Source organism: Glandiceps talaboti, chromosome 4 (assembly GCF_964340395.1).
Source record: "Glandiceps talaboti chromosome 4, keGlaTala1.1, whole genome shotgun sequence".
NCBI lineage: Eukaryota > Metazoa > Hemichordata > Enteropneusta > Spengelidae > Glandiceps > Glandiceps talaboti.
Window position 1 is genome coordinate 13,754,051 of NC_135552.1, and position 25,682 is coordinate 13,779,732.

At 35.0% G+C, this 25,682-nt stretch overlaps 1 protein-coding gene across 1 annotated transcript; it reads left to right on the top strand.

The window, feature by feature from the left end:
* The first annotated feature begins 944 nt into the window (after positions 1-944).
* Positions 945-24,049, top strand: LOC144434456 (transforming growth factor-beta receptor-associated protein 1-like). The gene is made up of 22 exons (XM_078122906.1): positions 945-1,086; positions 1,919-1,971; positions 2,925-3,018; positions 4,166-4,264; positions 4,627-4,656; positions 5,081-5,137; positions 5,906-6,010; positions 6,776-6,910; positions 7,513-7,673; positions 8,163-8,295; positions 8,893-8,988; positions 9,450-9,554; positions 10,392-10,583; positions 11,253-11,446; positions 12,080-12,148; positions 13,234-13,306; positions 14,243-14,377; positions 15,036-15,248; positions 16,369-16,529; positions 18,074-18,146; positions 19,373-19,563; positions 23,455-24,049. Exons 1-22 carry the CDS (start codon positions 1,012-1,014, stop codon positions 23,597-23,599), a joined length of 2,589 nt encoding a protein of 862 aa, XP_077979032.1. The 5' UTR covers positions 945-1,011; the 3' UTR covers positions 23,600-24,049.
* The last annotated feature ends 1,633 nt before the right edge of the window (positions 24,050-25,682 follow it).

Sequence of the window (25,682 nt, forward strand, 5' to 3'; positions counted from 1 at the left end):
TAAAATCACATCACATCAAATCAAATATGTTGCAAGTCCCAGATACCATGGTAACCATATCAGAATTTTGAATAGATAAACAGGCTAGACCTTAGGGATAACATCTTCTATTTTGGTAAAAAAAAAGAAAATGTGTGTTTCCGATAACCTGACCATCCTAGTTAAAGCATTCTCTCAAACCAAAGCTATTATTTCTTCGAAATAATAGCTTTATTTCCAGTAGGAACCGGCTCGTTAAGAACGGTGCCGTAAAACGGTCGTGGTTTGCGACGATGAGTTAAATCCGCAGACCCCAAACGTTTGATTTAAAACGGAAAAGATCAGAACTTTTCGTCTTCATGCACGTCTGTTTTCTTTCACCATTCATTTCTGTAGATGCATACATACATACATACATACATACATACATACATACATACATACATACATACATACATACATACATACATACATACATACATACATACATACATACATACATACATACATACATACATACATACATACATACATACATACATACATACATACATACATACATACATACTTACATACATATGAATTTCATCAAAGTATCACAGAAGGGGTATCCTGATCGACATTTCGCAATATTTTTTTCAAAAATAAAACAATTCATAAAATAAAACGAAATCCCGACCTATCTTCTGATGCCATTATCGGAAACACATAATTATTTTTCGCTTTGACTGGCATTGTATTGTACAGCTTGATCTCACGCATAATCTTGAAACAAAACATCTCTCATATTTTAACTTTATTTGTTCAAACTATCTAAATGGAATAACCCCCCCCCCCTCCCATACGTCAGCATTTCAAAAATATTATTTTTTTCAGGTGTTTGTAGGAAAATTGCACAGCGCCCTCATTATTTGTGCCTTCGAACAAACGAACACACATACAGGAAGTGAACCCGTACGAGTGAATGGCAAGTGACACAGACATAAATATTGTTGAATTGCGACAAATGTAATCCAAAAACAAGATAGAAATATGAGCATCAAAGCTTTCGAGCTAGTACCAGCCATCGAACGGCTACAGCTGATGGGAGAGAAAGCAAAAACAGCGGTGAGTCCATTTTTCATAGCTATACCGGTAGATTCGTTTGCATTTTCAATTTTGGAGCTGTGTGTGTTACGATCGAGAAGGTCCGCCCTCCAACGGTGGTCCATGTAACGTTAAAAGTACACAAATGGTCTTGCGAGATTTGGCTATAGATCGAGAATATTATCAACATTAATTGCATATCATATGATATAGAAATTAATATGATTATGCAAATAAGACGATAATTATGATAACCCTTCTTTAATAACAATAGTTAGTCGGAAGTTCCATCAATACAATTGCCATACATAGATACATACATATACACTGTATACATATATATATGTATCTGTGAAATCTCTACAATATTAAATTTGACATCTTAAATAAAGTGATATATTTTGTAAAATGTAGTATCCATGGTTACAATTGATACAAAGATGTCATTGGGTTTAGATTATACAAAAGATTTAGAAACCCAAAACCTTCCTTTGTCCTAGCTATACTGGTAATGTTACATGCTGATATTCCTGGATTGTCCATTGTTATAATGGGAATATCTACTGGGCCGTTTACCATTTACAGCTTACACATATCCGATATCTATGTTGTCAATTGTGTATTAGAATTAACCAATTCACATAACATAATTAGATAAACTGAGAGCTTTCGACTGCAAGCTGTCTTTGTTGTTGATCGTTCTATTTGTCTTTCTCTTGTGTCTGATCTATTTCTTGGTATTAGGAGATAGTTCCCTTGTCATTTATTTGGTTTCCATCGTAGGAATTCAAGCCATAAATACAGTTTTGTAGTTTTATTTATCATTTTTGATAATCTTGTTTTATTTTCACAGATTGAATGCATAGAATGCTGTGGTAAAAATCTCTATATTGGGTCAAGTGATTGGTGAGATTCAGTTGTTACTGTTTTTTACTATGAATTTAGAACTCCTATAACACAGGGGAATTCTTGCCTGTTTCCTGTTCTCTCAAGATACATCGTTAGCTGGTTATTCCTCCTAGCCCTCGTATTCTCCCACTTTTCAAAGCTCAGATGATAACGGATTGACAGTTCTTGTACATATTGCATTTCTTAGAAGTAAAGTGAAAAATGTTCAATTTCCCAAAACAGTACAGATAAACAAGTAGTCTGCAGAACCAAACTAATGAGGCTACTGAACTACTCAGATAATCAAACTGTTCATTTTACCAAACAGCTGAACTGATTTACCCATTAGGTCAACCAAAAAGTTCAGATAGCCAAATTTTTCAAAATACCCAGATTGTCCAAACTTTTCAAATAAAGATGTGTTTCATAGAAACTAAACATTTCACATAAAAACAAAACATTTGGCATAATTAGAATCTAAACAATCATCTATCACAGTTACCCTAGATATATGCACACATACACTCTACACCATTTAAAAAAAAATAAACAAAAAAAAAACTGAGGCACATCTTAAAGTAGCCATATGGATGACAAAGGTATTTATTTTGGATTTTTAATGTTTAAAACAATTATGTCATATTTTCCTACTTGAAAAAAAATGTGATACAACATAGACAAGGTCCATGTTTATAATTCAATAAATTGCAAAAATCTATTTTAAAAGATGTGTGAAAATGCTGCTATTGTACGTACTATAACAAACATTTCACACACTAGTTAATTTTTTTGGCAATTTATTGAGTTACAAACAAGAGCTTGGTATGTTTTGTTTGACATTGATTTTTTTTCAAGTAGAAAGATATGGTAAAGTTGTTTTTATAAATCAAATATCCAGACTAACTACCCCTTTGTCATCCGTATGGACATTTTAGTATTAAGTAAAATGTTTTGTTTTTTTTATGTTGTAGTTTCGTCATCCATTTTTTACTGGAAGAGAAGACACAAGGAAATGGAAAGGTGACATTAACAAGTAAAAAACAAAGCCATAAATACCTAGCAGTGGTAAGTAGCAATGAATTGGAAGTAAATTCTATAATGTGTAAGTATTGTGGAGTCGTAATGGTCAATTTGTTGTTTTATTTGATCTCATACCTTCATTTTTGCTTGTACTATCACTCATATAATAACACATTTTTGTCTGGTCATTGTTCCTACATCTGACATATTCACATTACTGATAGCAATCACAACTTGTGTATACGGATACCCAAATCAAAACAATGAACCAGAGTAAGATGTGTTCTCATTGGTTGAAAAAAGCATTCATACCAATAAACCACAGTAAAATGTCTTCTCATTGGTTAAATAGAGAAAATGTTGATAACCATGTCTGCTAATGAAAAAGACCAATATTAAACAAGTTCTGAGCATTCAGAACCAATAAACCATAGTAAGATGTGTTCTCATTGGTTAAATAGAGCAGTAAGATGTGTTCTGATTGGTTAAATGGAGCAGTAAGATGTGTGTTCTGATTGGTTAAATAGAGCTGTAAGATGTGTTCTCATTGGTTAAAGAGAGCAATAAGATGTGTTCTCATTGGTTAAATAGAGCAGTAAGATGTGTTCTCATTGGTTAAATAGAGCAGTAAGATGTGTTCTCATTGGTTAAATAGAGCAGTAAGATGTGTTCTCATTGGTTAAATAGAGCAGTAAGATGTGTTCTCATTGGTTAAATAGAGCAGTAAGATGTGTTCTCATTGGTTAAATAGAGCAGTAAGATGTGTTCTCATTGGTTAAATAGAGCAGTAAGATGTATTCTCATTGGTTAAATAGAGCAGTAAGATGTGTTCTCATTGGTTAAATAGAGCAGTAAGATGTGTTCTCATTGGTTAAATGGAGCAGTAAGATGTGTTCTCATTGGTTAAATAGAGCAGTAAGATGTGTTCTCATTGGTTAAACAAACCTATAAACCACAGTAAGATGTCATTGGCAAAACAGAGCATCAAACCAGTATTGTTTGAATATTACTGGTAATGAGAATCAGTCAGATGTAGGGATGGCAACCAAGACAAAACATGAACATGTAACACAAATGGCAATTCAGGGTTATAGGTAACGGATAGTTGACCACTACATCAAATTTTAATCAGATAAGGACAAAAACGAACAACACACTAATGTTATAGTATTATCTGCTTTGTTGTCCATAGAAAAAACCAATAGTTCAACTGAAGGCAGCGTCAGCGTTAACAAGAATATTAGTTCTATGTGACAATACATTGACATTGCTTCATATGATTAACTTAGAGGTGAGTCAGATTTCGTAACGGTAAAGAAGAGTTACAAAGAAAACCAGAGGACTTCAATTTGACTCTAAGATATGTTGGTTTTCTCTGTTTACCCTTACAGAGAGTATCTTACAGACTAACAGATAACCTGAATCTAGACAAAGATTTACAAAGATAACATGTGTATTTCATTTTGAAACCACACATTTAAGATTATAACTAGTTCAGCAGAATTCATTTCTTACAATTTCAATGCATTGGTTTATTTTGACCAATGTTTGATTCTTTTGAGCAACCGACATTGCGTATTGATTTTAATGTATTTGAATTTATTTTAATTGACAAATGTCAACAAACTTATTAAAATTGTTTCTTTCCTTTAGCCAATTATGAGTGGAGCAAAGGTGAAAGGGGTAAGTTTGTGTGTTTGTTATTCATCCTTGAGGAAACAGTAGTAACTTTGTATGCATAACAAAACAAAAAAATTACCAATATCAGTTTTCCATCATGGCATTTAGAGGCATAGTATACCTGGAAGATATGTCCCTCACTTGACCAATCGGTGATCAGCAATCGTTTACATCATGAATATTAATGAGTACAATTTTAGTGCCATGGCCATCATAGCAGCAACAATGAGCTTTCTCATTTATGGAGGTGTTGTACTCCACCACTAGAGGGCACACTTCAATGAGGTACATTGTACTGTAGTTCGGGCCAAATCTACGTCAGAATTTAATCACTATCTGTCACCACTTGATATACCACTTGTTTACTATGGTTCTAGTCTGGGTTAGTTTCTAAACTTTTGATATATCGTCCTCTTTTTATTTTTAGGTGAGTTCATTCTGTGTAAATGAAAACCCAACCACTAGTAATCCATTCAGTATTCAGGTATGTCAAAGTTGTTAATTGCCATCGTGTTGTCATAGATACAATAGCTGTCTTTATTTTGATCTAAACTCTTCTCTCCTGTGTGTCACCACTCTTGTAATCCAACTATTGTACTTACGTTGAGGGCGATGTTGTTCCTTCTTTGTTGTAACCTCTAGATGATATAATGTATATTATCCAGTGTGTTTCTGCTGAATACTGATTTTTCCTTAAACAAACAAACAAACAAACAAGCAAACAAAACAGACAGACAGACAGACGGACAAACAGACAGACAGACAGACGGACAAACAGACAAAAGTGAAAATGGTACAAAATGAAAACAATACAGTTTTACCATATTTTGAAATTTTACATTTTGAAAATACTTTCATTAGGAACTCTCTTAAAATGGTTGGGGAATATATCTCAGAGTTGATCATCACAGTGTTCTGAGACCACTCCCATAAAATCATGAAATAAAAACAAAAATCTCCAAAATGAATTAATGGTATATTCAGTGACCCCACAACATGACAGATGAAGCCATTTCATGAAGTGGCTCCTGACACCCCTTCCCCCTTTTCAAGTGCATTTTGACAAATAGTAAATGATATCATTAAAAAATACGCTCATTCACCCTAAAGTAAACTTGTCAAATTTGAAATCTCATCTTTGACTTTTCCCATTTGAAACTTTTTTTTGTTAAAAAATATGTATACTTTATGCCATAGTTTATGTTTTATCATTCATATGCTTATAATGTATGTACATGTGTTATTCAAACAGGTGTGTGTAGCTACCAAGAAGAAATGTCTATATCTTTATACCGTGACTGAAGATAAAATGAATTTCATCCGAGAAATCACAACTACAGATTTTCCTGTCACAATGGTCAGTCTTGACTTTTATTTTTGATTTACTTGAATTAATATTTATGTCATTTTTTTTTCAAGTGAGGCAAGTGTGAAATGCATGTCATTATTTTGATAAAATGTTTCTGAAAAATAATTTATCATTGAAGTATGAAATTAAAGTTTCGGTAATAACAATGAGCAGGACAACTGTCCTATCTCCAGTAAACATTTTGGACTTGTGGGAACTTTATTGCAAAGTTTGTGTTCTATTGTTGCATATACACATTTTCTGACTTCTTGGAACAATGTTTGTCCATAGCAAGGACCTGTTAAAATGAATGAGGAACAAATTTTCAACTCCATGTATATTGGTTGTCACATATAAATGAAATGTTATTCCCCAATATTTTTCTTCGTTCAGCCAAGGAAAATACATTTGTAATGTACCTTTGTGACTATGAGTCGCTAGACTAGTAGTGACAACCCTTAGGTCACAAGTATTTTCTGGTGGAATAAAGAAAAATATTAGAGAATAACATGATTATAGCAGTGCCAGTAATATGAAAGAAAAAAGGAGAGAGTAATGACAATTTTGAATGTTTTGACTCATATTTTGAACACAGCAGAACCAGTGATGTAGACATGTGTTGTCATGACATGGTGTTCCTGTTTAAAGTGGTGTACACAAGTTTAACTGATTTTAGCATAAATACAGAGAACATGTCTCAGACTCCAAAAAGAAATGTTGCCGTTGATCATTATAATGTTGTGATTCTGTGTTCTTTTCCTATACACATATCAGGACATGGATGCCTACTTTATCTGTGTAGCCCAATCAATACAATATTTCATGATCAACTTTGACACCAATGAATCAACTGATCTATTTCCGTATGAAGCTGATCAAACTAATCCCATCGTCAAAAGAATTGGCCAGGTAAACTTACATATTTATCAATAACTTTGTTGAATTTTTCCCTTTATTTTGATATCTTGTGCAACATTACTTATGTTATTTAGTCATTACCAGAAATCAGTAGGCTGGTTAATACCCGAAAGACAAAAGATTTATATGGTTTGGCCACTAGGAGTGCTGTTCACTTTTTCGACTGCATCTTTTCCCGGTATTTCATGTCAAAAGTCGATAACATTCTTGGCCAGTTCAGTTATGTTCAATATTCTCAAATTTTGATTAATTTTAGGACTCTAGAAATTATTTTACAAATATCATGTTCAGGACTTCAGTGACTGCCAAGTGGTTGGTATCCATGATGAAAATTTGGTGTTGGTAATTCTATTGCATTTCAAGAGTTTATATCTGGTACAATAGTAAGCTAAATTCTGATTGGTACATAGATAGAATATTGTAAGATTAAAGATATTGCAGCCAATCACAGTACTTGTTCTATCATAGTGTAAGGTACTGTTACCATCAGCTAGCAGGCTTTTTGATGGCAGTGCCAAGTTTCACCTTAAATAACCAGAATTTAACAATCTTTTCAAGATGATTTCTTCACTATTTTTGCTTGTCCTTGTCAGGGAGAATTCTTACTAAATGGTCCCAATGCATTAGGAATGTTTGTCACATCGGAAGGAGTGTCACAACGACCACCATTACAGTGGTCTAGTAGCGTCATGGCAACAGGGTATGTCTATCCTTACGTCTGTGCACTGGACGATGAATTTATCACCGTACACAGGTAAGTCTATTATGGGATATACTGGTACTCCCAAATAATGTAATCTGGCTTAGAATGTAGTTGTGTGAACTGATGAATTACAAAAAAAAATTAACTGAAAATTGTCAATAAATATCAATAAAAGTTGGACCTAGATAATACTTGAAAATAATGTATCATAGAAATCTGTAATAAAACAATTATTATAAATATTCATAATATTGAATTTATATGTTTTGTGAAAGAATATTGCCATAACTGGCAAAATTAATTTATTTTTGTTATTACTGGTTATCATTTTTATGGAAACATCCACCTGTTGACATTATTGTTTGCACTAACTTATCAAGAAATCTAAATTTGTAATAAATCTTTATTGAAATATCTCTCTGCGGACATTATTGTTTGCCCTTTGACCTCCAACCCTTCAACCTATGACTGAATCTTTCAACCTTTGACCTCTGACCTAAGCTCTGTATCATGATCAAATTTGGTTATTCATCTTTTCAGTATTCTAGATCAGCAGCAGAAACAGACCATTCCATTTCAAGGAGGTAAACTAATGAATAACTTTGAGGGACGAGTGTACGTAGCATCAAATAAAGAAGTGTATGCTCTGATACCAGTACCGGTTGACAAACAGGTACGTCATTGTCAAGTTCAACACCTGTCAAATCTTTCTTAATGTATGTGTAACTGTCTCAGTATTTATCGAATTACATGATAGCTTGAATTCTAATATCAAAAAGGGTATACTCATATTTTTAGTGAGTGATTGTATATTGGTTGGGGGGTGGGGGGTGGGGTGGGGTGTGTCTCCATTGAGATTAGCCTATAGATCTATAGTATCACTGTTACCATATTATTGATATCCATGTTACTGTTTCAGACACCAAATGTTTGATACTCATATTTCTGTTTTCAGATACCCAATCTTTGATACTGTTTTCAGACACCAAATCTTTGATACTTGTGTTACTGTTTTCAGACACCCAATCTTTCATACTGGTGTTACACTTGTTACTGTTTTCAGATACCCAAGCTTTGATACTCTTACTGTTTTCAGACACCCAATCTTTTGATACTCATGTTACTGTTTTCAGATACCCAATCTTTGTTACTGTTTTCAGACTCCCAATCTTTTGATACTCGTGTTACTGTTTTCAGACACCCAATCTTTTGATACTCATGTTACTGTTTTCAGACACCCAATCTTTGATACCTGCATTTCTATTTTCAGATACAAGCTCTGTTGAATGACAAGCGAGTAGAGGAAGCTCTAACATTGGCAAAGAATGCAAAGAGAGTTGGTATCAATAGAGAGAACTTTCAAAAGGTTGGTTTCCTAGGACTTACAGTTTCTCAAATTATTTCTGTATTTCATGTACTAAAAACAACAGTTCACAAAACTTTGGAAGATGTTTTCAAAATTAAAGTGTCATTTGGTGGATTTGTGAATCATTTTGGATATTTTTAACAAGAATAATTGTAATTGTAATAAAGTAACGTATAACGTACGATGAAATCTGATTGAACTTACACAAAATTCTTTTCAATCACAATCCTGCTGTGTTGAGCTATAAAAATACTCTTATATCTAGTAAGTAAAACAACAATCTCAACTTGCCTAATAATCAGCTTTGATCATCAGATGTGTATATCGTCTGCAGTCTTCTGGCAAACATTCCCTGTTTTAGCTGTAAGTGCACAATGTATTGACACAGAATTGCCAACTTCAACATCAAATTGATGACTTTTTTTAGTGATATTAGTTTTCTGCGCTGTCTTTTTTTTCAGTTGTACTACCGTATTCAACAGCAAGCTGGTTTCATTGAGTTATCACAGTTTCATTTCAAAGAAGCAGTTGATTTGTTTAAAGCTGGTAGACTTGATGTCAGAGAGGCATGTACAGTTATATTACTTCTATGTTGGGTAGTTATGTTTTAATGGTCCACTTTGGAATAGGATTGTAAAATTTTGGTGTGAGTACAGTTCTTTGGCCGAGCTATAGAAAAAGTTGGCCCAGCACAAAAGAATGATCCCATGTATGATGTAATCCTTACAGCTAAAATGATGTCGGCTTAGTGTTTCACTCATGCAACATGACATTTATTACACACCATTAGACAACTTGTAATGCAAAAGAAACACATAGGTGCCGTACACAGTGAGGATGTAGATGTAGTCAAGTTGAAATGTTGATTATCAGTTAGAAAATGAACAATTGCAGCCATTATTAATCATCAAGTCCATGTGTAATGTGTTCATTAGAAGCCTCTTTTTACTGCACTGTGAAAGAATAGCAATGTTTATTAGTGTTCACTGTGATTAGGCAAGGGATCCTGCTGTGTTTATTGTGTCTCAGTTATTGTCAGTCTAGAGTCGAAATATGTCTATCTTTGTGTCAAAAACATGATGTCCCATGAATGAAACACTAAGCCTACATCATTTTAGCTATAGCTGTATACAGGTAACAGTAAATCTCTGACACCAGATTACACAATGAAGTATGCTTTATGAAACACTTCATAAGAAACATCAACACAGCAAAATTGAGATGAAACATAATGATTCCAATAAGGTCTCACACAGTGGCTAACACATATCCATCACAATCATTTGAAGTTTTAGGACGTAAACGTGCTGCCTTCATAGCACACATTTGGTATTACAACAATATAATATAAAGTTGAGGGCGCACTCTCTTATTTTTTTTGTGTGTGTCTTATTCCTTTACAGCTGATAAACCTATTCCCACTGTTACTGCCTTCCAATTCCAACTTCACCAGATCAGTACCTCTACTACATGAGTTTGCTGACATTAATCAAATTGTCAAGTATAACAAGGAGAGGCTAGCTCAGTGCAAAGAATTCTTGATTTCGTACTTACAACAAATAAGGGGCACTAGATTTGCTGTTGGCTACAAAGAGGTATGTTACCATGGAAACTGGCTTTTCTTGAATGCAGTTGTAACCCATTGGGTATATGTATAGTTTAATTGGAATGGTTTGGAAGTTGAATTTTATATTGTTTGGGGGAGGGGGGGGGGGGGCAGATGAGGAAGGGGTGATTGCATACTTAGATTTTATGATATATTTAGAAATATTTTCATGAATTTCATTAGCAACAGACTCTTCAACTTACAGTTTTGATTTCAATACGTTTTTTGTATGACATTGAGTATTGAGGATTGTTGAATACCAGGTTAGGTTGTGAAAACAGCTGAAATGCAGACTTTCCATTTATTACATATTTTAGATTTATTTGAGATGCATTTTAGTTATTTCGGACTATAATTGGCACTCAAACTTAACAATTATATCATGTACTGAATCATTGTTGTGATCCAGTGTGACAAGTATTGTTTTCAGCACCTTCACTTTCAATGGTTGCTAGGCAACCAAATAACAATCTCATCTCTATTTCCACTTCATCTTTTCCTACCATCATTTCACACTCATGGTTGCCAGGCAACCATATAACTGAATCTCATCCGTCTCTCCACTTCATCTTTACATACCATCACTTCTCACCCATGGTTGCCAGGCAACCATATAATTGAATTTCATCTGTATCCCCACCATATTCTTTGGTACCAGGAGGTAGACACAGCTCTGTTAAAGCTGTACTCTGAAATCAATGCACCAGAACTATCTGACCTGATAGCATCTGAGAATGGATGTATGTTTGAAGATTGCGTAGGAACACTACAGAAACATCAACGCTACTATGCACTGGGCTCACTCTATAAATACCATGGCGATAGCGATAAAGCTCTTCAGCTGTGGACGGGGTAAGAAACTCAAAAGTATCAGTAGTTTGACCCATGGCACAATTCACAGCAAAATGTGGTTCAAGCGTCTAGTCCAATTGCTGCACTATGCACAAAATATAAGGTCCATTGATTAAAAAGGAGAACTTTTGGGTTTTTATGGCTTGATTTGTATGAAATATCTGTTATACATTACTCATTCATTATATATCATGAAAGAATGATATTGTCTGGAGAAAAAATGTACGTAATGGTACTCACTTTGTAGTTGTATATCCTTTGTGTACATATGCACTAGGGCTATCGGTGACTGAGTGCTTAAACCACTCTGCCTCTTACCACTGCAGTCGAGGTTCGAACCCACTCAGGGTTTGATTAAATTTACCAGGCTGTGAGTAAAAGAGTGTCGTTCAGTTTTACTCTACTGAACAACGCCCGTTTTCCCCAGGTTCTCCGGTTAACTCCAATGAGGGATGGCCTTCACTGGACTCCTTTGGAGACAAGTGTTTATATACTTAAAGAACTATCCAGTATAAGTGAAGATTATGTAAATTATATACACTCAAAAACCATGGATAAATAATGCAACTCTCCAAAGGATAACTTGTTGTTTATTTGTTTGTTTGTTTGTTTGTTTGTTTGTTTCTATTCTAGGATTGTTGATGGTCAGTACAAGGATCCATCATTTCCAGGTGTAGATTTCATTGTAGACTTTCTAGCTAAGTAAGTCACTCAATCTTTTGTCGTTTAGAAAGAAGCCATATGATTGGCTTGAAGTGGGGGTTTGGGAGAAGCCATGTCATTGGCTGAAACTACTGGATGTTTGTGTTTTAATTTTGGGATTTGTAAGAAGTCATATCATTGGCTGAAGTAATCCAATGTTTTGTATATTGAGTTGGGATCTAAACTAATCAATCAATCAATCGATCGATCAATCAATCAAGTAATCGATCAACCGATCGATCAAATTTCTATAGTGCCTATTTCCAGAGCAATGTTCTGTTCAGTAGCACTGAATGGCTAAAGCACACCATATGCTTTGGTGAACAAATAAGTCTTCAGTTTTAGGCTTGAGGCTTGGTGAATGTCTAGTGGCAAAGAGTTCCATAGTTTTGGAGCAATGAGCGACCTCCATAGGTGATTTGTCTGTAACTTGTAAACAGATTCTTGTTTGTAGAATGTAGTGTCTGACTCACAATTGTTTTTTATATTAACCCTCCATTATAATGGGTATCTGGTAGGATTCTATGAGTGTCGTGTGAAGGATGTCAGCAAGTATTGTATACTCCTCATTGGAGTAAAGAAATCACTAATATAGCAGGTTATACCATTATAGATCTTTACGCCATGCACAATCCAAGTTATTGTCTTTGAACAGAAAATGTGGATTACATACCCTAGTCATTCTACATCACAACAATCTGTGTTTTCATCACTAGTTCTGTGGTACTTGAAATATTGGTCAAAACATTCTAAATCGCCATTATTTTTCCCCAATATTTCATATTTTACGCTTGGATTTTCATAAATTATGATTGAGAATGTATAAATTATATTACACCCTAATATTTTTCTTCATTTTCTTTGAAAAATACTCAAGATTTGGAGGGTTTGTGTCCCTACTCATCTAGCAACTTGTAGTAACAAGACCCCTTAGGCCACTTGTAATTTTCCTTGGCTGAACGAAGAAAAACTTCTGATTGGCCGAGTACTGATACTAATTGTCCTGTTCTCTGCACTTTTACACAAACTCTATACTAGTTTATTGGAATGAGCAGACTACAGAAAAAAATTTGTTTTGTTTTTAGATTAAGTGACCATGAACTAATATGGAGGTATGTTGATTGGGTAATGCAGAAAGATGAATTATCAGGTGTTAAAGTAAGTCAGACTACATGATTATTCTTTCCAAATTTGACATTAAAAAAACCAGACATGTAATCTTTCTTGTGGCTTCTTTAATTTTAACACCCACCCTGCAGTGTTTGTGTATACTAGCTACAACTAGAGTATTTTTTTTTTCGATCAGACAATATATTCACTGAAAATTGTTAAAATACCAATAATTAGACATTGGATATGTAAATTAAGGGGGGGGGGGGTTGATTTTTATCAAGAGACAATACAGCAACAGATTGAAATTGTGATCACATTGCAGTGCTGAGTCAATGTAATGTATAAACAATTTGATGACATTTAGTGTATGTAAACTGACATGATATCAAGTGTACTAACAACAGTCTGTAAGGTACACTATGACAGGGTGGGCTACTACCTTATTTTAGCATACATATATGTGCCGACCTTTGGGGTGCGTTTTCTAGCCCATTGGTCTAAAATGGGGTCTGTTTTTTTTTTTGAGCTGAAGAGTCTAAAACGGGGTCCATTTTGCATTATTTGTTATTTTGCTTGGTCTAAAATGTGGTCCATTGTCATGTACCAAATCATAATTGCCATTAATTGCCCCAAAATGTTGCTTCCCAAGGAAAATGTATTTAGGTCTGAACTTTCATCTTTTAAAAAACCTGTAATGGTCTAAAATGTGGTATTGAGTTTTGGTCAAAGTGGGTCTTAAATGGGGCCTGGTGTTTCCAGCACTGGCCACACATCCCTACCAGAGCTGGCCACTGGTACTGCCTCCAGAATCCATCCATCAACAAAAAATGGTATACTAGGATAGTTTTATGCAGCAGTATTTTCACTTAAGGGTAAAAGCCTATGAACTCAATTTGTGCAGCAACAAATATTTATGAGTATAAACACAGGTAATATGATGAAGTATTTGTATTTCTAACCACATTCATTTATACATTGCAGATTTTCACAGAGAGACCACCTGGTGAGTCACCAAGTGAAAGACTTCGTTCTGATGATATCATTGATTATTTACATAAGTATCCTGGGGCTGTTATCCGTTATTTAGAATATTTAGTCTTTATGAAAAAACTTGAGGTGAGAATTTTCATTTTCAGTATACTGTACAGTGTTAAAGTTATTTAGCTAGAACCTCGTCATGTGGGAATTTTACTCTCACATTTCTCCTACTACGCCTGGCATTTTGCTATAATGGTTGTATAGTCAAACCTAAAATTACTGATTACAGTTTCCTCACAGTGATTATAAAATATGGTAATCATGTTTACATCGTGCAACTCATTCCTCCGAGTTGGTTCTGATCACCGAGTTGGTTCTGCCGTTGATGTCATCTCGCAGCGGATGAATTAAAAACCCAATAACAATTTGCATCTGTTTTCCAGCCATAGCTCCATTCAAGGAATAGGTCGTAGCAAAAAGCCAGGCGTAGTAGAAGAAAAGTAAGAGCAAAATCCACACATACCTAAATTCTAGGTTATATATAAAGTTATAGACATTTGAAAGTAAGGTCAACAGTTCTGGCTTTATCAGCAGAATAAAAAAAAATGGATTTTGATATTTATATTTTGGATACATTACGGGTTGTTTGCTGAATGTAGAATGTTTGCCGAGTTTCATGGGAATACAGTCATTATGAAATAGTGGGATTACACGCAAAGGTGGTATTTGTTGTGAGTACGTCCTCACAGTTCATGTTTACTAATTATTTTGTTTTTATTACTCTTTATTTGTGCAGAAAGAAAAGTATCACACTCACTTAGCAGTACTATATTTAGATTCAGTCTTACAACTCAGGAAGAATGCAGATACGCCAAAGGAGAGACTGGACCTGGCACGGTCCAAACTCCGTCACATGTTACAAACATCATCTATTTATAGAATTCAGCTCATTCTGGGAAAGGTCAAAGAAACTGACATGTATGCTGAATGTGCAATACTCTATGGAAAGGTATGTCGTGAAGGTAACAGATATGACTGTGGCATGCTAAGTATCAATAAGACAAGACAGATGCAAACTAAGCTGTTATCATATAGCATGTATACTGGGTTACATAAATTGGTGATAGCGCTGCCTTGGTGATGCAGATGTAGTTGGCCTGTAATCGATATTTTGCAAACACTAGAAGTTCCCCAACACATGCAACATGTACCGTGGATGTCTAGACCAATAAAACTCTGCATGGGTCTTACTATACTCTGAACCTTTCTACCCTGAGTGTAATCATATCAGCATCCAGTGTAATGTCAGCATGTCACAGTAAAATTGTCAAAAGTGATCTGGCCAGAGTAATATGAGCATGATCGTCATAGCGATGGGGTCAATAGGTTGTGACTTAAAGTGTCACTGTTTGTAAGTGAGGCTGCTGTTGTCAGAAGTTTGTGGTGTATAAAAACATAATTTTACAATACACTTTTAAACACGTTTAGCGAGTCTGCATGGACACAATGTGAATGAGGTATGAAAGCTGAGACTGGATTTTATTGGTCCGGAAAAATTATGTCATGACATAGGGCATCTACAGAACATGTATGTCAAGATAGTGATGGTCTTCTCCAAGTCCAGAGTCATGGCTGAAATCCAAGAACTCTAAGGCATGATTGCACAATGTCGTACAAGCTCAATAAATGAACTTTGTTCATGTAGGACAAACCCTTCCCACTCCCCCTAAACGGAAATTCACAAGTGTGATATTGACATGTTTATATATGATGTAAACCGTGATAAAAATTATAGAAGTCACACCACTACGATCAATGCAATGTAAAAAACATGATGGTAAAGACATTAAAATATTACCGGAAACCCAGCACTGTATATCTCATATTAGAAGTAAATTTGAATCAACTTATCAACATCTTCAGTAGTAAATACAGAACCTGTTAAAAATAAACTAATTTTATCATTGAAGGCATGAAAGTTTTTGAAATTTGGTAAGAAGTGCGAAAATGAAGTTCAGCAATCGCATTGACACTAGACTCTAGACATTCTTGAAGTTGTGATAGTGGGTTGGTTGACCTATGACCTTTTGGTTGACCTTTGACATGTTTATTACCTTTGACCTCTTCAGTTGGAAGAGCATGACAAAGCTTTAAGGATATTGGTGTACAAGTTGAAAGACTATGGAGCTGCTGAGAATTACTGCGATGTCAATTCTGTTGGGAAAGACAAAAACTACAGGAGAAGACTTTATCAGATTTTACTCAGTGTTTACCTAGATCCAATGGAAGGGTAAGTATTGTCATTGTTTACTTAGATCCAATGGAAGGGTAAGTGTTGTTATTGTTTACCTAGATCCAATGGAAGGGTAAGTATTGTTATTGTTTACTTAGATCCAGTGGAAGGGTAAGTAATGTTGTTGTTTACTTAGATCCAATGGAGGATAAGTAATGTTGTTGTTTACCTAGATCCAATGGAAGGGTGAGTATTGTTATTGTTTACTTAGATCCAATGGAAGGGTAAGTATTGTCATTGTTTACCTAGATCCAATGGAAGGGTAAGTGTTGTTATTGTTTACTTAGATCCAATGGAAGGGTAAGTATTGTTATTGTTTACTTAGATCCAGTGGAAGGGTAAGTAATGTTGTTGTTTACTTAGATCCAATGGAAGGGTAAGTATTGTCATTGTTTACCTAGATCCAATGGAAGGGTAAGTATTGTTATTGTTTACTTAGATCCAATGGAAGGGTAAGTATTGTTATTGTTTACTTAGATCCAATGGAAGGGTAAGTATTGTCATTGTTTACTTAGATCCAGTGGAAGGGTAAGTATTGTCATTGTTTACTTAGATCCAGTGGAAGGGTAAGTATTGTCATTGTTTACTTAGATCCAGTGGAAGGGTAAGTATTGTCATTGTTTACTTAGATCCAATGGAAGGGTAAGTATTGTTATTGTTTACTTAGATCCAATGGAAGGGTAAGTATTGTTATTGTTTACTTAGATCCAGTGGAAGGGTAAGTAATGTTGTTGTTTACTTAGATCCAATGGAAGGGTAAGTATTGTCATTGTTTACCTAGATCCAATGGAAGGGTAAGTATTGTTATTGTTTACTTAGATCCAATGGAAGGGTAAGTATTGTTATTGTTTACTTAGATCCAGTGGAAGGGTAAGTAATGTTGTTGTTTACTTAGATCCAGTGGAGGATAAGTAATGTTGTTGTTTACCTAGATCCAGTGGAAGGGTAAGTATTGTCTGGCACCACCAGAAATATAGGAGATTATGTACATCATGCTGGAGAAGTTGTGGGTATAGGGATGTGGGGATGGGGTGGGGTGGGATGGGAGGGGGGATTGTATTTCAGAGCAACGTGCATAAGCAACTTCAACTTAAAGGGGGAACATCACTGCACCACTCCAGGAAATAAAGGTACATGTAGTTTTGTAAACTCTGGGTTCTGGAGAGTTATTTCATGATTTAACATCACATAAATTGTGCAAGATTGCCAAGAAACTCAAAATTGCAACTCTATTTCACCTTCATAGCTCTCATACTGGTCTACCGTAACATTGCCTCGTTGACTTAGCAGACATACATATGTACTAGTTGAACAATGAATATTCATGATTACTGAAATGAAGATAATAAGCACTTAGGAGTGATGAATATTCACTTTTCAGCTAATATGTATGTGTGCTAAGTCCCATGATGCAACATTGTCTTCATAAGACTCAAAACCTTCCTACTGTTCACAAGAAAAAAAAAGTAACTGAATTCCCATACCAAAGACTACCATCACATTTAGCTTCATATTCCGTTTTTTCACATTGTATTTTTCAGACCAAAAGATGCATTAGTTGGTCCAGCAATATCACTACTCAATAGCAATTCATCAGAATTCGATATTATTAGGGTAAGTGTACATATAGTACCCGTGTCAACACAACTAATCGGTAAATAGTGTGAATAGCGCCCTCAGTGTTACAGAAAGGTGTATTCATCTCAGTCCAATATTTATGTATTTTGATTTTTTTTTTTTTAACTTTTTGCCGTTCAGATTGATGTCTTTTTTGCCAAAAGTTACTTTGTCATAATTATATTAAAAATTTACAACTTGCATAATATTTGAACCTCAATCATTATAAATAATTGATTTTAAGAAAATGAAATTACAACAGCAAGTAGTTTTATATATCTGGATTTGTCACAGTTGTAGTAATTCAGTTATTGATCATTGTCAGATCTCATAGGTGACATTCTTTCATGAACTACAACACATTCTCAGATTTTCTATCCAAGAGTTGTACAGGGATGTATGAATACAAAACACAGGGGGGTGACTTTGATTTTCAAAATACATCTGCAAGTGAAAATGTCACCATTTTGGAGAATGTTCTGTTGTATCTACACTTAACTTCCACTCACCATACTATGACTATAAATTACCAAAAGCCAAATTTTCTGTAGAAAAATTAATGTCTGATGATTTCCAACAACATCAATGGAAAGAGAATGTCTTAGGATATGTCAGCTCCTTTCAAAAGATCCAATGAATTTCTGACGTTGGTTGGATTATCAATCAGTTCATACATTGACAGAATTTTGATTGGTTAGACTTATCTATACTTTCTTAATCCAAAATTTTCTTGCCAACCTTTTGGGAATATGTTTGATGTATTTATCTTTTCTTGCACCCGATTACTATCTTTTTTTCTGTGGAAGTGCATTTTAATTCAGTTTCTTTTTTTTGGAGTGCTAATTATTCTAGTATAATGTTAATGTTTAGAATTGTTGTTGCATGCCTTCTGTGACATTACAAGTCCTTTATGGCATTGTGAGAACAGTTGATTGCACAGCAGGGATTTCCTCAACATTTTTTATGCATATAAAAAATTATGTTCATAAGTTGTATTGTAATACCAGGTTTGAGTTTAGTTCATTGCAAGTGATGGCTAAGTGTGGTTCAGTAAGTAGAATACTGCGAGTACCTCATGTATATGCAGCAAGATTTATGACCCAAAAACTTGTAAAGTGTGTCCCGATAAGTATCAAAATCACAGAGTGTTATCAGATCAAATGTCTGCTGTCTGTCTCACGGTTTTATTTATGTTTCTATGATGTTTTTTTTTTCCACATCAGGTTCTTCAAATTTTACCGGACAACTGGTCAATAGGACTTCTGCAGCACTTTCTTTCCAGAGCACTCCGTACAAACATGCACACTTGTAGGGCTACAAAGATTGAGAGAATGTTAGCGAGGGGAGAAAATCTACAACTGAAAGCTCAGACGATACGAGAAACCAGACATCCAGTAGCAATGACAGATGACAGGTAAAATATTTCATGTCATTTTTGTTTGTGCAACGACACTGATCATTTTTTTTGTACCTTGAATTGTGTACTGTTGGATATCTGCTATTACAAGTAGTAGCCATTTGTAATATTGTCGAAATCAGTAAAACTATGAAATTGAATATTTTCACAAGTTGTGTCATAAATAGTTGTTATGCCATTCTATTCATCCCTGGTGACCAGAAGTTGAACAGAACAGTACATTATTGAGCATGATTTTATAGTGCCCTGTCTTCTGATGTTCGCAGTGTTTATCTTTAGCCATATCACAGTGTCTTTCATGGGGTTTGTCACTACATTTGACTCTGGCGGTATTACAGTCTCTTTCCCAGGTTATGTTGCAATGTATCTGTTTCTGTCTGTAACTTTATGATTATGTTTTAGTCTCTGAGTGTAACACAGTGCCTGTCTCAGGTTATGTCACACCGTCTCCAGCTGTATCACAGTTTCTTTCTCAGGCTTTATAACAGTATCTGTCTGTATAGCTGCATTAGTTTGTAAGATACAACTTTCGTGCCATGCTATCAGTAGGCTGAACAACATGGCATATATGACAGTCTATAGCAACATGTTTATATCACAGTGTCTTTCTTGCTTTACGTTACACTGACGGTCTCTGGCAGTATCAGTTCCTTATCTAGGGGATTGTCACAGTATTTATCTCCTGCTGTGTCACAGACTGTGTCTTTATCACTCTCACTCAACTCTGAGTAGTCTCAGTCCTAGACTGTAAGATGTGTCGCTCCGCCCTCACTGGCCGATGACCGATGTATGAGGGCGCCCTATCACAGCATACCTTACAGACTACTAGTATCTCAGTCCTAGCATAGTCCAACCATGTCTGTCAGTGCATCCGCAACTATTCAGCCATCATTCTCATCCCAGGTGAATACAGGTTAAACAGAACAGTACACTCTGACCATGTGTTTATAGTGACCTGTCTTGTAGTATTTATCGTTAGCCACATCACAGTGTCTTTCGTGGGGTTTGTCACTACATCTGTCTCTGGCTGTAGGATGAACAACATGATGTACATTACAGTCTATATAAACTACATGTGTTTATCACTGCCTTTCGTGTGTTATGTCACACTGTCCTTGGCTGTATCAGTTTCTGGAGGATTGTCATAGTATTTAATCACTAAATCACTACGGATTAGGATTAAAATTTACCGGTAGGTGTGAAAACCGGTTTGTTGGCAGAACTATAGAAAAATTTAGTTCAGAACAAAAGCATTATGCCATATAATCCTTATTAAGATAACACTAATATGATGACCTGGGATTGAAACATGGCCCTTTAAATACTGCAGTTACTACTCTATTCTGTGAATGTTTTATTTGTACCTATATGTTATAGACCAAGTTTGGCCAGATTGTTGAATTTGATCTTGTGCCCAGTCCTTGTCAAGACAGAGTCACTGATCTGGGACTGATACGTGCCTGTGTGTCGGGAGGGGGGGGGGGCACCTGCTCCCCTTATTTTAGTGTACGCATATGTACCACCCTTTGGGGTGTGTTTTCTAGCCCTTTGGTCTAAAATGGGGTCTGATTTTTTCAAGCTGAAGAATCTAAAATGGAGTCCACTTTGCATTATTTTAAATTTTGCTTTATCTAAAATGTGGTCAATTGTCCTTTACCAAATCATAACTGCCACTAATTGCCCCAAAATATTGCCTCATAAGGAAACTGTCTATCAACTGTTCAACTGTTCAAGGTCAAACTGTCTGGCCGGAGAAATGGGATGATGTCGTTATCATATTAGCAAATAAAATGCCATTAGAAACATTTATACTTTATAGCCAGGGACCCATACTCATTAAATAATTTGATATTATTTTCTATATTATGTTCTGAGGAACATGAAAACATGAATTCCAGGCTAAAACATGTCCAGGCATATACTACTATTGACCTGTCAAAATTCAAGTCTAGGTCGACACTGTCTTTACCAAAGCTGGGGTAAAATATGTCTTTTGTTGTGGTGAAACGAAATACACACTGATCATGACAAACCAAGGCTTTTTGAAAGTTTTAGTGTGTAATTGTATGAATACATATACATTTTGTCAACTTATGTCTTACTTTCTTTCTTTCTTTCTGTCTCTGTCTGTCTGTCTGTCTGTCTGTCTGTCTGTCTGTCTGTCTGTCTGTCTCTGTCTGTCTGTTGGTTCACCCACCCTATAATGGTCTGTCACTATGTATGTGTTACTGGTAGTCTGACTGATGGTCTTCATGACTCTGTCCATCCATTTGTCTGTTTGTCTGAATTGTCTTATTTAAGCATAGACAATGGAGTAGAAATCCCCTCACTGTCTATTCACATGTCATTTTCCACCAATATTTTATTCTTAATTCATGTGTTTATATCTCAGATCAGGTTGTATCTCTACATGTATCTCAATCTGTGTTTAGGTACCTCCTTCTCCCCCCCCCCCCCCAGCCCATTTTCTCTCTTGAATTCTCGTACAACACCAAATGCATATATATCCACTAAATCAAATGTTACATTTTGTTTATCAGTTTGGTGCACTTCATCCAATGGTACTTAGAATCAACTCCGCCCTACCAACACAGTAAAGTAGAACAATTCCTGTCAAAACCAAGATGGCCAAACCCTGATAAGCATCCGACAAATTCAGGTTGGCCGTATATGCACCTCTTTTAGCCATTCCTAACATGGCAACAAGTGATTTTAACACCTTCAAAATTTGACAATCGGAAACGAGTTCAATCTAATGTACCCTGACCTTTTATCTTTGATATGAATGGAATTTTGGAATGATAGGTTTATTGGATGGGAAAATTGTCAGGTGTGTCTCAGGAGACTCGAAAAAGGAAGCAAATTCTGTGAAATTTAGTGTTAGCTTGAGATTGTAAAAGTAGCTGAAATATTGCTTTAAATCATGATAAGTGACTTATCCAAATAGTTTCTCCATTTTGTGTCTGTACACGTCTGACATAGTTTATCATAGTTTACAATCAGTAGTCAGTCAGCCAATATCAACGAGATATAATCAAACTGATAACACGCTAGGACTTTGTAGTATAGAAAAATGAGGTGGTTATAAAAAAAAAAACCCACACCATGATAAAACCCAAATTTGTTGATACAAACCACGCATGAACCATTCTACGTCTATGTTGAGTTTGTCCCTCTGGTGAGAATGCTCCCAAGTTGACTTTCAGCTGAAGATTTTCTCTTTAGCTTAAGTTAGGTCAGAGGTCATGACATGAGCAAACACACAATGGCTGCACCTGTTTCCATAACAACAACTTTTCAGGCAGCCATTTTGGAGTCAAGTGTGTCAGAGTTCCAGTATGGACTTTGAAAAGTTCCATGACCCCTATGTATCATCAACTTTATATTTTCAATGATGTATTAAAGTAAATATATCTAGTTCTAGAGTTTCGAGAGATGATTGAATAATTTCTCAAGAATACCTATCAAATACATTAGTAGTAAGTCAGATACAAAAAATTGTTCATGTGTATCAAGATTATATTGACAGTGAAATGTGAGGCTCTGACAAAATATATGCAATTCGAAATATTATTGTTAGATGCAGTACATTAGGTTTGTGTACAAAAGTGTAAAATATTTACAGGAAACCCTTGATCCATAATCTCTTATGTAATTAATTTATTACATTTAAAAAACAATAAACAATTGTGTAATAATGTTTGATAATCTCTTGATAATTAGACCTTTTAAAATTACAGAATTATACTCGATGTTTTTTTTAAACTTAGAAAGGAATTTCACAGAGAAACAAATCCATGAAAACAATATTTCAAATTTACAAGTTGAAATATTTTTTCTGCAATATTGCTGTCATTTAATATTTTATTTATCTTTTTCTTCATGCAGGATATGCGAGGTTTGTCGTCGTCCATTCAACGATACTTCCTTCTCAAGGTACCCGAACGGCGTAATCACACACACGCAATGTGCCAGGAATAAAGTTGTGTGTCCAATAACTGGAAAGGTATTCAGTACAAAGAAGAAATCATAGAAGCAAATGATACACTACTTGATTGTTGATAGTTGATTGAAAATCCTCAGCTAGACACATTGTAAGCAGACTGCCCTCTATAGACAATGTAAAGAAATGTTTTCAGCCCTCGCCCGTTGAAGGAAACCGTATGAGTATTTTATTATATCTGAAATATATGAACTGTTTGTTTTGTAGACTATTAGCATCAATTTATATTCAGACTGTTTTATTTTATTCCTGTTATGGTCAACATAAGCTGTGCATGGAATTAAAAAATGAAGAAAAAAGTGTAATTTTCTTTAAGACATGGCTAAGCCTATCCAAGCAACTGTTGATGGATTTATGACCCTGCTATACCTGTTCTGTACATGTATCTTCATTGTCACCATGGCAACTAATGAGTTGGCCTACAACAAAAGTGGCATAATGAACACTTTTCTTTCTAAACTGTGTTTGTTCTGCTAGGTATTTTTAGAAACAATTATATGTTTTTTTTATGGCAGTACACATTATAAAATGTAAACGCCTTGTTTGTTTTCTATCATTTTCTGTCATCATATGTATATATAATATATATATATACACTGATGTATACTGATACAGTCAAATGTTACCACATGTAGGACTTCCAGATATATGGTAGATATATATATAATGCTGTGCTACCTAAAAAGGGAACGATAGTGGCTGGTGCACACCCACTGTTTATGAAATTTTGTCAGATATGGAAAGCTGTCATTTCCCTTTTCCCTGGGGGTTGGGAGGTGGGCGGGGGATAATAGAAGTGGGTCAATTTATAGAAGTGAATTGTGAATTGAATGGATATCTGAGCAAGTAATCATGAATTCTGAGTAACTGAGAGATAGTAGTGACATTGACCTTTGACCCATTGCTAGTCATTCATTGGCTAGTAATGATCTTTGACTCATTGCTAGTCAATTATTAGCAAATGGTGATTGACCTGTGACCCTGTACGAGCCCTCATTAATTCATTGGCCAAGTGAGAAAGGAGCAGAATCTTGTTTAAAATACACACCAGTATTTGATGCCAGGACAGTTCTGGTTTTTTTTCAGTGTTCAAGCAAGTTTTTGAAAAACAAATTTATTATACATGCATAATGTAATCAGCAAATAGTACAGAACTTGACCCAGAGAGTTGGTAATCTGGCGGAACATACTAGCTAAACACAGAACAACATTGTCAGGCCAGACGACCAAGTCGCTGCTACACAGAACTGTACAGAGAAATGTGTTTGTTTGATAACATTGATAAAATTATGATAGTATAAATTTTTTGCTGTTTTCTGAATATGGTGTATACACTTTGAACATGAATGTACATTTTAATATGCAGTTAGCTATTTGACATGTTGAAACAAAAAGAAAGCATGTATATTGCATTGTCTAAAACATGTAGAATAGAACACATACAAGGGCCTTTCCCTACCAAACTACCCAGAGATAGACTAGGTACTAGAAATGTATCTCATTTGAGTTATAATGTAGCTTTATGACTGCAAGAATGATTTATACAGCACTATTAAACTGTTCCATTCTGTATGAACTTAATCAGTATCACCCAACACACGACACCCACTCTCACCACAGATATACGTTGAAATATTTATGAAGAGATTTGTAAACTGATACCTTTGCTTTGGTTTTAACCTCGTCACAGTGACTACTTTCCAAAATCATTTGAAATACCAAATTCTAATTTTTCAGTAAATTTTGGGCCAGTTTTGATTTTCTTTTTGGACAGGAATTAAAGAAATAACCTTTGTTTTTAAATTGGTGCCAACATTTTGGCTGAAAAAGAGATATTTTCACAAATATGTCTGATTTTGATGAAGTAGAATATTTCTTGTGTGAAATTTAGTTTGGAACACATCTGTGCCTTCAAACACAAGAAATGAAGTGCAATTAAAGCACAGGCACTTGAATCAATCTGTATGATTTAAACAAAAATGTATAGTACTATACTATACATTTTTTTAAATACCCAAAGTACCTGATGAGAAACAAAATCTAGTCTGCAGACGACACATACATAAGTTTGGTTTACTCCATTTGAGCAATGATATGGAACATGAAACTTTGC

Excerpts from the sequence above, each read along its gene's own strand:
- LOC144434456 (XM_078122906.1), top strand. The coding sequence starts at position 1,012 with ATGAGCATCAAAGCTTTCGAGCTAGTACCAGCCATCGAACGGCTACAG. Across the intron at positions 6,911-7,512 it reads TCGTCAAAAGAATTGGCCAG|GGAGAATTCTTACTAAATGG; the intron begins GTAAACTTACAT and ends TGTCCTTGTCAG. Across the intron at positions 14,378-15,035 it reads TCTTTATGAAAAAACTTGAG|AAAGAAAAGTATCACACTCA; the intron begins GTGAGAATTTTC and ends TTATTTGTGCAG.